The sequence below is a fragment of the Poeciliopsis prolifica genome, unplaced genomic scaffold (assembly GCF_027474105.1).
Source record: "Poeciliopsis prolifica strain line A6 unplaced genomic scaffold, Auburn_PproV2 SCAFFOLD004, whole genome shotgun sequence".
Classification (NCBI taxonomy): Eukaryota; Metazoa; Chordata; class Actinopteri; order Cyprinodontiformes; family Poeciliidae; genus Poeciliopsis; species Poeciliopsis prolifica.
Window position 1 is genome coordinate 5,267,527 of NW_026562379.1, and position 14,864 is coordinate 5,282,390.

At 37.7% G+C, this 14,864-nt stretch overlaps 1 protein-coding gene across 2 annotated transcripts in view; it reads left to right on the top strand.

Moving 5' to 3' along the window:
- Positions 1-14,864, top strand: part of sphkap (SPHK1 interactor, AKAP domain containing) — an 89,456-nt gene that overhangs the window by 34,731 nt on the left and 39,861 nt on the right. For both annotated transcript variants that reach the window (XM_055028595.1, XM_055028597.1), the window contains exon 2: positions 1,865-1,952. In XM_055028595.1, coding sequence (XP_054884570.1) covers positions 1,909-1,952 — 44 coding nt within the window. In that variant the 5' untranslated portion in view covers positions 1,865-1,908. The remainder of the gene's footprint in view (positions 1-1,864; positions 1,953-14,864) is intronic.

Genomic DNA, 14,864 nt, shown 5'->3' on the forward strand with positions numbered 1-14,864 from the left:
TTATTTGTTATATGTTGATCACCTCTATTCTGAGTGAAACCTTATGCTATGGGAAGTTGTATGTCTTGTTCCCATGGATTATATGTTCATTTGTGTCAACTCAGCTAAGCAGAAGAGACATAAGTTGCACCTTTGGCGTGTGAAAATATGTGATGATTTACAGTCACACACTCCTTGTAGTCTTTGCTAAAAGTATGGGCAAATTAATGCTAGTCAGTAGACATTTACCTCCACAAAGTTAGATTTTTTTGTCATTAAAATACAGACTTTTGTATCCAATTAGATTCAACGGCGAACTCCGCCACTTATGTGTTGTGATAAGGAAGGTATGAACCATAGATAACTTGTAACAGTATACTTGTTCTAACACTGAAGGATCAATTGTACAATTTATTTGCAAAACACAAATTGGGATTAAGTTATTCGAAAAATGTTTTCAGTTGAAATTTAAATGAGGCAGAAATTACTCTCGTATTGCCCAATTACTACATAACGAACTAAAATTAACTCTAAGGAAAGAGAAGCTGTTTCTATGAACATATTGCTTTAGGTTTTTTTTCTCAATGAACATCTGGAAATGCATGTGTATTTTCACAACCAACATCAGTCTGATGTTTGATTTTCTCTGGCTACCTTCCACTGGTTGCTTCCATATTTTAATTTCTGATGACATATGTGTCCTGAATTCTTTATTTTAATTTAAGAAGAAGACAACAAGTGTCAAAATCAATGACAGCAAAACAAATCAAACTTTAGAAGTTAGTTGAGCTGGAAGAAGGAAATGAAAATAGTGGCTCATTTTGCTGTCAGGTTTGAATCATAAAAAACTGAATGAATGCTTCAATATGCCTTGTGCAATGGAAGTTTATGTATTTCTCTCCTTCAAAGCATTAGCTTTCTGATGATTTTTAGAGATATTACTTGAAAGCTTGGCTACAAAAATGTTCCTTCCTCCCAAGCACTCTGAATGTTAAGTGAAATAGCCTCATTATCATGAATTGTGTGTGAACATCAGCCAAGTAAAACTCAAATCAATGTCAGCAAAAATGTACAGTGGGTGTGAAGCAAGCAGTGCACACAATCAGTCAGGTTTTCTTCACATACAGGTTTGGACAACCACATGTTTCATGAAACGTCAGGATATTACTGAACTAGGACCAAATATTTTTAGGACTTGAAATGTTCTTTTGGCTCCAAATGTTGCAAATGTTAAGAACCTCACTGACATGATTGCATTAAAATTCATGTATTTTTTTTTTACAAAGTTATTTAACAAGCATGCTTGATGTTTTTCTACAACTTTGCAAGGGCGAATCTATCATCTGCCACATATAATTTAGTTTATTTACAAAAAACTGGCACATGCCACTCCAAGGTACCTTGACTGGAACAAGATTATATTTAAATCTAGCAGGCCTTTCAATTGAAAAACTCTATATAATTAATCAAGTCTGGAGGGGGGGAGAGGTGGTTCACCTAGGGCAGCAAACTGGCTAGGACCGCCTCTGTATAAAGCTATGCTACAACTACAATCAAAAATCGCTAAGAAATGTTTCCAAACTATTACTTCCTTCATACCTCTTGAGAATGTACTATGTTGCAAAGTGCCCAGCAAAAAGTGGAAGCATGCTGCTGTGCCCTACATCGGTTTGATATTGTTTACGTCCACAACTCAAAACACCTGCTGGATGTCAATAGGTAAAAAAACAACAACAAAAAAAAAAACATAAGAAAAAAGTAATGCAGGAGACAGCTGGCCTAGAAAAAATGCAGCAATCTGTATGTGTAAACTTCTACGCTGACATAGAGAGTGGATGTGATGTGTAAGCTCCTTTATTCATTTGAGAATATTTGTGTGTTTCAGGTAACAAACCTTGACTGGAAGTCATAGGACAAACCAGACAGAAGATGCTGTCGCTGCTGGTCACTGCTCTGCGGAGCTTCACTGAGCTGTAAGACAATCGCCTTCTCGTGTACCAATATGTTGATCTATGTTGATTCACCAAGCACGAACAGGAACAAATACTTGTAATGGTTTTGGGCTCCTCCCCACCTTCCTTAGGAGGTTTTCAGATCCACAGGAAGACCTGAATCTACCTGTAGACAGGCCGTATGTATCATCCGGCTTGGGGACGCCTTGGGATACTCCAAACTGAGCTGGAGTGTGTCGTCGAGGAGAGCGATGTGTGAGATTCTCCTCTTGGACCTGTTACTCTCACAATCCAGTCTGTGAAAGATAAAGGATGTTTTGCCACAACATTTTATCACGGAAATTTATTGTAAATTTCTTCCTCACAAGGGTATTTTTTCCCTCTACATAGGAGGCTACTTTTTTGTACCACCTTACCAAAGTCTTTCTCCAGCTGGGCTGATTACTGAACTTAATTGCAGCAATTTATCACCGGGGCCAGAGACGGATTTTCCCTGAGGTTAGGAAAGTGGGGATGGGGAAGGAGAAAAATGAAAAGGCAAGCACTTGTACATGCAGGGAGTGCTGAGGGGGGAGACCTTGTCAAGAAGCACTAATGCATGGCAGGCTGCTGAGAGTTCACAGCCCTCTGAGATACCCCTCATCATCAGCAACAGCAGCAGCAGCAGCAATGTCTCGGCAGTGAAGGCTTGCATAACAGGTGCCATCATCCCTTGTCAGGCAGAGAGTAAATAGGACAGATGGGGGGAGGAAAGAGCTGGAGCTGTTTTATGTAATACTAGAGATGAGGCGATACAAGAGAAGATGTTTTGTTTGTGGTATGTGAATAATTGTCTTAGCTGAGGCTAAAATGTCGTTTTTCATGACGTGTGAAAAATTACTCTGAAATTGTTTGTAACAGTGTATCAGCAAACAGGCAATACAGAAAAAAGAAGATGACTCGTTTTTAGGAGTGAAGATAGTACCAAATTTGTGCATAAATCTGGCTTTCATGTCATTTTCTTTTGCCTTAGCCATCATGAGCCAGTGGCGACCAATGCAACAAAGGTGTCTGTCCTTAAGCATGACAGGATTTTTGTGCTTCACAAGCAAGACCTTTCATGGTACTCTATTATTGCCAAGGGTGGACACATAATATAAGTCAGTATAGACTTAAAATATCCCAAAGGGTATGGGACAAAAAGTTCAGTGAAAGACTCAAAAACGATTTATCTGCACTGAGCTGGAGGGCCTGACAAGCTGTCCTGAAGACAATAGGAAGTTTCTTGACCTGAATTAAGGTTCTTACTCATTCTGCCTGCAGCCCAACAACTGTAAGATAGTATCTGGAATGGAATGGAAAACAAAAAAACGTCCTAACGTCTTCCTCAACCCCGCAAAGTTGCCAGTTTGGACTTTGCAAAGGAGCACCAAACATAGAACAGTGGAAGGTGGAGAAAATTTTAGTCTGATCAAGAAAAAAAAAAATGCATTGAGCCTCTTAATGATTCTCAATATTTCAGACATGATGATGTTTCATTGGAGAGGTTTTCTATGCAACTCAGTGGAAGAAGCTCCATAGTGACCTGTGAGCTTTTTCCTCATTAAAACAGTGGAGCTCTAAGCTGACTATGTGGAGATGTGCAGCAGGCATCATTCATGACTGAATTACCTCGTCCCCGCAGTGATGACTGGGTCAATGCTGCAGTAAACAACAGGAAAATAACGTCAATCTTTTGGATTATTGTTGGCTTGTACCTCTGATCCAAATCCAGTTAACAATTGGGGATGAATTAAAAGGGAGTTTTAAAATAAAGAACATCAGTTCCAGACCATGGATGGTCTTTGTGAAGCCATCTAAACCACATGGAACAACGATCCCAAGAGTGTGTTGAAGACATTCACATCAACTATGTTGCATAATTTTTTTTAAAGTGATAAACAAGAGTTCTTGTTTTGGCACTTTTAGATTTATTGTATGGATTTATTTTAGCTGCAATCCTAAACTTTTGACCAGCTACAGAACAATCTGTGTGAGGTTAAATGTCCTTTTCAATTACTTTGCCAGTTGCTGGCTCTTTGAAGCTCTGTGTATAACCTGGTTACACCCCAACAACATGAACTGTGAATACTTCAAACGTCTTTGAACAGGAGTGTATGGCTGGTTTTATCTGCAAATGTGGCGAAACACCCATACATTTGATAAATCAATCCATAGATTCTAGCAAAGATTTCAGTCAGAAAACACAGCTTGATCTATTATGAACCAGTCCAACCTGACGTTGAGATAAACCTTCAATAAGCAAGCTGGAGGATAGAGGTGGCGAATTATAAAGAGCAGGAGAAGTTCCCACATCAGATGCTCAGAGATTATACAGACGTATCGAACAGAAATAAACTGGAGGACAAAAGATAATAATGGGTCTGATTGTACCTGCTTTGAAAATAACAGGTGCATTATCCTTCACTGCTTTTTGTGTGGAGGAATACACACACAAAGCAGTGCATCATCCACTCCATACACAGAGTGGAGGATGAAAAACAATGTTCATTAATCATTAAACAAAAAAAGAAAGAAATCGGCTTTAGATTCTTTTCTATTGTCACTCAGTTTGCGTAGCTGGTATGTCTATGGGAATCACTGAGTAGTCTGAGTGATTCAACCAAACTGTGCAGCGTCAGTCCAGCAGTCCACACAGTCTGCACACTCACCCAGGTTGTTGCACTGTGTTGACTTCCTATTAAATGTACTTACATACTGCGCTTCAGTCGGCTTCTATAAAGTGGACATTGTGGTGTGTCTGGTACTCATAAATAAACAAGTCGAGCGCTGTTTGCTTCTCTGCAGATTATTTTTTTTTCATTTGCTTCCACATTTAAATGCTAACAACTTATCAAAGGATCGGATGCTTTTAAACATTCAACAAAGATAACTTGAGTAAATACAAAGAGCAGGTTTTGATAACTTTACTAAAGAAGGGAGAAAATAGCCTGGTGAAAAAGTAACTGCACATTTTAATCTATTAACTAGTTTCTCCAACCTGAGCAGCAATGACTTAAATTGAATTGAAGAATAAGTCTTTGCAGGTATTTTTGAACTCAGCATCTTTATGAGACTGTTTTGGAGACAATTAATGACTTAAAACTTCATAACTTAGCAATTTTTTATGTTTCCTTTAATCCAAGTTATTTACATTGCCTGGTTGTTAAAACGCTCAACACATTTATTTTAATCATGCATTTTTCTACCAAAATTTAATTAGCTATAAGTAACATCACAAAATAGGATAAAGGTTGCTCTAATAGCTCAGAGTGCATGGTGCTTAATCTTTTTGAAGACTTGCATTTCCACAGATGTAATTCTGTTACATTGTCATGTAATGGAAATCTTAAGCTTCTCTTTAAATCTAAAAAATTAAACCATGTTTTTAAGAGCTTGGATGTGACACATTCTGTGATAAATTGACAAACCGTGATCCGTGGCCAAGGTTGTGGTGGGCCAAATATATAATCTCAGCAGGCTGTAAGTAATGATGCAAATATGGCACAGTAAACTGCTAAATATCCTTGTTAACCATGTTAGGACTGTGCTAAAGCTGTTGGAAGCAGAAGAATTGAACTGGTGATGGATTAAAAAAAAACCTATAAAATCACAACTCGTGTGCAATTCAGCGATTTATAATACTCATCTGTCACGTAGATCTAATATTGGTATCAAGCTGCATTTGTAACGTTGCCTAAAATTATCCAATATAAATACTGTGTTCTTTGCAAAATAAATAAATAAACAAATGACTTGAAAACTAGATTTTCAAGTGTAAAAATATCTTCTCTTTATCACAGACACATTCAGAAATATGGCTGTTTGGCACCGACAGTATGAAAGTGGAGTAAGCAATGCTGGTAATTCAATATCTAAATGTTTTTTCATGTCTGAATCCAGATGGTGCCTCCTACAAGCAGTTTTGTTTGTTTATTTTGTATGATTACATTTCTTTTTATCTTCATGTGCAATCTAAGGAACAAGTGAACATGCACATCTAGAAAACACTTTAAAACACATACGTGAGTCTCAAAGATGAATGCAGCAAATTTCCTCAGTGAGTAATATACAGAAAAAAATATATAACTAATCTCTATACATAATTTACAAGAAAGTCGCAAGAAAATGACACCAAATGTATTGTAGACTCTTAGGTGCTGGTCTTATCATAGATACATTTTGTGCTGCATTTACTGACTGCAGAGTTTCAATTCAATGTGCCTTGCAAGATTATTCTGATCCCTTAAACTTGTTCACATTTTGTCATGTCACACAAGCTTCTAAGTGTTTTTTGGGAAATTTTTTATCAACCTAACCAAAATAGTGCAAAATTGGAAAATGAAAACAAAATGATTCCTGGATTCGGAAACATTTTCCAATGAAACTTTGAAATATGATGTGTAGATTTATTCAGTCTTAACAAAAACTAATGCATATTCAAGAATCTCCTACTTGGTAAATAGCTTGATTGAACCAAACTATTGCATGTTGAGCTCATTCTGTATGTGGAAAAAAATCTAGCACCACATCAAACATGGTGGTGGCAGCATCATGCTGTGTGGATGCTGCTCTTCAGCAGAGATAGGGAAGGTGTTCGGAGTTTACCGAGAGATGGATGGATGGAGATTCTGGCTGAAATAACATGTCAAAGGTCAAACACAGGAATGGGGATTTACCCTTCCGCAGCACAACAGCTCTAATCTACAACTTAATCTGAATGATAATCTGTGGCAAGACTTGAAAAGTATTGTTCAAAGAGACTTAAACTTTTTCAAGACACTTTGTGCTAAACTAAATGTTCAGGCATCAGCAGCTTTTTTTGTTTGTTTTTTAACAATACATTGACTGGTGTTCTTTCACTCATTGGAATCTGACTCTAATTTGAAGCTGAGCAGTAAACCAGCTGAGATCTCTGTAGAACTTTGACTTTGTGCTTGATGAAAGGATCCCCCCTTATTTAAGCCCATATGCTGGCTTTGCTATGATGAAATTGCACCATTGACACAAATCAAGAGCTCTTCTTGTGAGTGCTATGTCCATGGATCTAGCTGTTGCCTGTCATGCAGGTGTGTGGCACAGAAAGCATATAATTATTGCTCTGGGTTCCATGCCTGAAGTAGTCTCTAATCAGAGAGAGCAAGGGATGTCTAACAGCAGGTGTAAATCAGCAATGATTTTCTCTCATCTTCCTCTCTTTGTTTCTCTGCATGATTGAGTTTATCATTAAGCACTAATGGCTCTGACTGCAGCCATGCTGTCCTCCCTGTCCTCTCTGGCTTTTGCCTCTCTGTCCTTCCTTCACCTCAGTCTTTTTCACAGCTTTCTTTTGAATTTGACTGGATTAAAAAGCAAATCAGTGAAAGATAATTATTGGTCATGACATATAGAACTGTGCTTTTATTTTTGTATTAGGAAAACCAAGCTGATTTTTAGCTGGGGGCTTTCGAAAAAGTCAAAGTAACATTTTAGAACTTCCAGAGCAGAGGAGGGGATTTTGTTAGTGGAAAAGTTGTGTTGTCCTGCAGGAGGACATTGAGGGTTTACAGCTGTTTTGTAAAAATTGCTCAAGAGGAGAGGGATACTTTGAAAGATCTGATCTCTCATGTTTAAGGGCCTGAACTGCAATATTTAAACAATGCATTTTATTTGTTTAACAATGCTGCAATAATAACTCTCAGCACTGATTCAGGATAACATACCAGTGTGAATTTATAAAGCCAAGTGGACTAGAGTCTCTAGTCTGTAGAGCAACAGTCACATTATGGTTTATGTTTCTTTTTTTTATTTTTCAAATGGTTCTAATTATTTGAATCAATTTAAAAGCACCAAATAAAATGTCATTAGTACAGTTGTGTGAGTCGTTCCAAACCATAATTTCTGCCTTTGTTTTTACAAATTCTGACCCATCATATCTGCAGCCTGCAACTTCCACACTGCAATGCAATAAATCCAAAACCTAATTTTTAATGCCATATTTGTTTTTATTGCAAAATTCCTAGAATGTAATTCTCATTAAAAAATAATAATAACAAAAATCTGTTTATTAGCTACTGATCCTTGACCAAACTATGTTACAGATATGCCTTTTGATGTATATATGTATTTTTTATCTATTAAATAGCTTCTTAGACATGTTCCTCTGTTTTCACAAATACTGAAATATTTTGTGCTCCCTTCTCTCAGTAACAGCTTCTGCACTGAAGGTGTTGTTAGTGCCATGTTTTAGCACTTAACTGATCACTGATTAGAGAAAGTTTGGATTTTAAGTTTCTGGCTATGAGGTCAAGTTGAAAATGGTCTGATGAACTCATTTGCCCATTTCCCTGCTGATGTCAAAATGTGTTAAAGGGATGATCTGAGATTCCCATTTTATTGTGGGTTTATTATGGCAGAATATTCTACAAGGTGATATGTAAAGTCTTTTGCCAAGTTAGCTCCTGCTGGTGATGTTAGAGGGGTGGAAGGAACATATGCAGTTTTACTCTCAAACATTGGCTTACATTTCTAATGACACTCAAGCATAGAGGAGTCAAAATGGATATGACTCGCCCTGCACAAACACAGACAAATAGACACACAACCGCATACAGCAAACTGCCTCAGCAGATGCTCTGTGGTTTTAAGGATCAGATGGACCCTGTTGTATCTGCACCGGAGGCCTCACTGTGGCTATGGGACGCCTGAGTGAATCTGGCTTCAGCCATCTGTCTCAGCACCTCTCAATATGCAGACTGGATCTCATCCCACTCAATTATAAAGGCAATTTGGTTATATTTTAATTACAAACACTAAATTGTGCAAATTGTTCAAATCAGTCTGTGCAATTAGCCAAAGATGGTGAAAGTTAGTTTTGATTGATCACCTTAATTTGTCTGGGGCATAAAAGTGAACTCAACAGTAACGTAAAACAAGTTTTCTGAACGACTGCAAACTAGGCTAAATTTGGGGCTCGGCGTCTTACGGCTCGCTAATTAAGCTATTATGCTGACTTTGATCTTACTGTGGCTGAATCCTCTCCTCAGTGTGAGGCTGCCAAGCAACCTGTGAAATTCAGCAAGTTACATCTCTAGACCAGGAAGCAATCTTTATAAAGTTGTCATAGAGGCAAGCTTTGGCGTGCAGCAGCTATTTTGGTGATGCCCCTGGGCAGTTATGTCAGCCTAACAAGCGGAGGTCTGCATGTAAATGAAGAGAGTGATGGGAATACTACTGTGGGCTCAATAGTCACAGACATTAAAGGCACTCAAAGCTCATATGAATGACTTTGTACTTTCAAAATCAAGCATCTGATTTCCACTGATCATGGTTGACATGTGTCTTCAGCTTGATTGGAAGCCATAGTTTAAATGCCTCTTTAAAGGGTCTCAAAGGAATCATTTGTTGAACTTTAAACCAGATTTAGTCATCAAAATCAGAGATTATGAAGAGGTGATGAAGAACTCAATGGCTATTAAGGGAGAGCACCAAAGGCCTTTTAGCTGTTGTTATGTGATGCTCCTCTTTCCCAGCATTGCCAAATTTGTTGTCTTGGTAAGTTTTCAGCTGTGCCGTGCATTTTCCTTTTGATAGATAAAACTATTGTCCATGGTTTGTTCAGAGGTTGGGATTTTATTTTACAACCTAAGCCAGCTTTGAACTTGTCACAACCGTATCCATGGATGGTGTGCACTATGATGGTTTATTTAGGAGTTTCAGAATAAAGAGGTCAAATAAAAAATATATTATTTTCTTTTTGCTTCACAGTTATTGTACTACTTAGTATTGGTGTGATAAAATTGACAAAATACTTTGTGGTTTGCGCTGTGACATTATGAGATGCTAAAAGGATCCAGCGACATGATCACCATCGCAAAGGACTTCAACATGCAACCATGACAATTAACCCATAAAGTACAGAGATTTCATTAATTTAGCAATATCTGTAGGTTTGTGTGATTTTTACAGGCAACTTTTCTCATATATTTAAAGCATATAGTGAACTTTAAATCAAGAATAATATATATCACATTTATTGTTGCAAAGTTAAAATCGGTGGCGTTATCTGCTTTGAATGAATTAAGCCAATAGAGTTAAACTGCAACTCTGTGAGTGCCAGCGCACTACACAGTTTGACTGAGACAAACTGTTAGCTTCCAGCCAGCAGACTTTCCCACAGGCATCTCCTTCATGACCTTTCAAATGATTGCTGATTAGGAGCACTCAGCCGCCTCCAGTCAGGAGAGCAGAGAGGGGAGCAAAGAGAAGCGGAGGAGGACCGTCCTATCTAAACAGTGTAGTAAGAATATTTTTATTCACCGTTTGCTGTGCTTTTTCTTTTTCTTTTTTTGCCACACTGAGCACACACTCTGTTGACACCCAAATGTTTGTTCATCAAACACCTGGCATATATTTATGCCAGGTGTTTATTAATGATGTTTATTGTTATTATGTTGCAACTGCTGACAGGTTCAGGAAAAGAATGACACTCAGAAGATAAATAAGCACTTTGTAGGGAAAACAAAAAACAACTGTCACTCATTTGAGAAAGTGAAACATATTAAGTTTCATTACACGTACCAAAAATTAGAATATTGTAAAAGATCAATTTTTTTAAAAAAACCTATGCAATTCTACTTTTTTTTTGCCTTTGGTTCTAGCTTACCAGTGACAGTGGAAGAAATGAATAAAACCACGTTTCCAAATACACCGAAATTGAAGTTGGAGCAAGAGGAACATTTAGGACATTTTTCTGGGATGGATGTTGGTCGGCTCTGCACAACTCTTTTTCCTGCAGGGGTTGGTTGTTTGCACCTCACACAATTTCCTATGAGCTTCATGGTAGAACTTCCTTCACTATCAAGCTGGCACATTATGGATGTCATGGCAAATGTTAGCGATTGGGTAAAGTCAAATACAAATAGCAAGTGATCTTTTCTCAATAGCCGAGGATTCAGATCATCTTCATGAAGCAAATTTTATCTCTATTCACTCAATACTTGGTTGGGCCTTTAATGGGTCAAAAACGTTTTCATTCTTGAGTCCCCAACAAATTACAGGGTTATATTTCCTGGAGTCATTGGATGGCCTTTGACCTCAGGCACCTGGATAGACTTCTGAAAGCACAGGAAGGTTTTTGGTCTGCTGAAGTAACATTTAAGATAAAAATGTATTGCAAATTATGTTTTCACTCCATTTTGCAAAAGGAGAAACACAGTCGAAATAATGTTTACTTTGCTTCAGAGGTTTTGTTTTTCAGGCAGGGAAAAAGAATATTGGAAATACAGCATGCGTTTACTGAAACATGAAAGCACGGCATTACCACATCAGATTGGAACCAAAAGTAAACTCACACTAAAGGGGTGCAGACAAATGGGGCTGTGTGTGGAGACTGGCTGTTTGATGAAGCAGTATGGATCAGTATGGAAAGGCGGAGTGAGTCAGCTGCACCTGGGAGCTTTCTCTCTCCCTGTTCTCCTTCTCTATGAGGACAGATGTTTTCCTAAGATTAATATTTCCACTCACAGTTTATTCATCTGTGTTATCCCTCCTCTCACCAGGTGATTTCATGCCTCCTAAGCTGCCAGAAAGACTTTTTCTCCCTTCTTGCAGCCAGGATGGCCAACCTGTCCCAGATTTTAATAAATGATGCTGATAAATCTTGCACATGAGACATAATGTCAGGCCTGCTTGTGCACACCTCTCTTTCCATTCATAATATTTCCCATTCTTTATGAATCTTTAAACAGTGGGAATCTTTACCACCAATGCTTTATTCAGGGTGGTCATAATTCACACTCAGCATTGTGTGTGCATCAGATTCTGAACTAAAGGAAGCTGTGTTCACAGTGGCTGCCCTCAGTCACTGTGGCCTTGGGAGATTGCAGATTTGATAGGTGGCAATAAATGATGGATGAATGTTTCCACTGCTGTCAGACAGTGCTGTGCCGGGTCCTTTTCTCTGCAGCCTAATGAAGTAGGCTTTAGTGATCATGGGACCATGATATTGATCTCTGGGCAGTCTTTGCTTAGTATGGTAATGACTGATCAGCTTTCAGGTGTACAGCATATCTACTGTTTAGACTCTATTGTGGAGGACAACACATGCTTTTACAATTTGCCTCTTGCCTGTGATATTGGACCATAAAGTCTGTTGGTGGGGAAGAATGACCTATCTAAAAAAATATCATGTGGAGTTGTTCCCCTCACCTTTACCTTGGCATGTTGACAGAGACGTAAGGAAATACCTGTGTCATCTTGTGGCTTGTTTAATTTATCCATATGAATAATGTGAGCATTTTTATTTTCTTCTTATAAGCAAATCGACTTACTGTTCAAATTCATTCTGAGTGGCAATTGGTTTTATGTGACTCTCTTTTATGGATGTCATGGCAAATGTTAGCGATTGGGTAAAGTCAAATACAAATAGCAAGTGATCTTTTCTCAATAGATGAGGATTCAGATCATCTTCATGAATCAAATTTTATCTCTATTCACTCAATACTTGGTTGGGCCTTTAATGGGTCAAAAACGTTTTCATTCTTGAGTCCCCAACAAATTACAGGGTTATATTTTCTGGAGTCATTGGATGGCCTTTGACCTCAGGCACCTGGATAGACTTCTGTCATGCAACTTCTTGAGAAGTTGCATGACAGGTAAATTTGTCATGCATGTGAAAGTTTGCAACCAAGATATTAATCTGTATTTTTTTTTTCATTTCACATACATTGTGAAGGAAAACGTCATTTCTATGCCAACTAGTAAAATACAGTGAGTTGATACTTTTTTTCTATCACTATAGAAATAAATAAGAGGTGCAGTCTTTGTGTATTCTAACAATAGGGATCCATCCATTGTGTTCTCTCAGTGTCCCCAAGGTAATGGATTTCTTCATCTTATTTTTAACGACTTACCCCATTGAAGTAGCTTATTCTAGTTGCTTGTATTTGGGATCTAGTTATCACGATTCACATTTGTTGGCCTTTCAACCTGATCCAACAGTGAACATTAGATAACACTCATCAAAATATTGTTTAGAGGGTTCATAGACATTCATGGTCAATTTGGTAGATATTTGGTTTGCTTGGATATGTTTTATGTACTGAAAAGACGTCTAATTGTGCAGCTGCTTGTTTTCATTAAACTATAAATTTATTTATGCATTGATCTATTACTGTTTCTGTTACTAAAACAGCATTTATCTCCTGAACTATTTACCTGCATGCACAAATAATATACATGTCTCAGACCTCAGACATGTATTAGTTATGCTTTTGTTGTTTTTCATATACATCATAATTATTTTTAAAAGAAAAGAAACCGTCCCGCAGCAGCATAATATCATAGCTCCTTCCTCCCCGTCACATTGGACCTGTGTAGCTGATATGTCAAGTGTCCAAGGACAATGTATGGCAATATTGAGGAAGCATTTTGGTGTCTGTGCACATACTGTACAGCTTACCTGTTTAAAGAAACTTTTATTCATCAAATAAATATCTTTCAGTATGGGTATAAAAATATCTTGTCGTGAGTAAGACTATTCCGAACATTTATATGGAAAAAAAATACACACTACACTATTAAAAAGTTATATTTCACAACTCAATTTCTTATAAGGTCAGAGAATATTTCGTTCACAAGTATATGCTGTTGACTCATTATGATCCTGCTCTACAGAGTAATAATCTCCATCATGTTTCTGCTTATGTTAGAGGCTCTTAATTGAATAATAGGCTTGTTTTGCTTATTAAATGTAGTATGCACAACAGACTGCATAGTTAACCTTTAAAGAGAGCTCTCAGTCCCCCCTTTGTTTTGCCATAATGCATAGTTCTCCATAATTATGACTCGGCTTTGACCTTCGTTTTGTCTGTTGCCAGTAACAGGCAATAAGTGGATTGTGGAGTCCAAGCACCTGTTAGTCCATTTGTTCCTCATGTTAATTGTGAATGTTAATAAGGTTTTCTCTTGATGCTGGCTGCGTTTCCTCCTCCGTACGTTTGTTAAGCCTTTGCCCAGTGCCTGCTGACGCATGTACCTCACAGCAACGTCTGACCAGTAGTGACAGAAAAGGTTTTCATTCTCAGTGACCATCAGACACTGACTGATGAAGACTTCACAAAGAAATACAATTGCTAAATTGTATTTCTTTTTTTCCCTTTTTCTTTGCTGTTTGAGTTTTTACTTCTCAGAGTGTTTGTATTTTTTAAACTCACTTTGTTGCATAGTGTTAATGAGGTTAAGGCAGTTATGTGAAGAAAAACAAAAGAGCTTGTGTTGTGAAGCTTGTAATTCTGTAATGGGTTACGGCACTACATTTGTTATTTTCTTCTGAAGCAAAACATATTGCACCCTAAAAATTAACAGAAATAAACCCCAAGCTTTACTTTTTGTGCCTCTTTTACTGTCACGCAATGTGACACTTGAATGGGAGATTTGCATGCTTGTCCTAGATTAATTTTCCTCTTCTGTTTATCGACAGGATTATCTAATTAAGGGAGGGACAGATGGTATTTAAATTTAGATCCATAATTTAGTTGATGCGTCTTTCGATCTCTGCTCATTATCAACTTTTGCTTCTCATCTCTGTGAGATTAAAACATCTAAAAAAAAAAGTCAGAGTGTAATTTTTGCCCCATGTGAGAGAGATGAGGGTGGACAGATGCTGATCAGCTGTCAGGGGAGTCCAGAGTGATTTTCTCTTTGCTCGTCTGTTCACTGGAGGAAATGACAAGAGAAACAGAACGACGTCGAGAAACATGGGGAGTAAAATGCTCCGGTATGAGCCTGCCTATCAGGCTTCAAATTTTGAGAAACTCTCTGAAAACAGAGCGTTCCTTGATTCCATCAGGAACTAAAGAACCATATCCTATCTTTTTATATCATACTAAATGCTAAATCTCATCTGCATAACTCAAAACATATTATCACATTGCT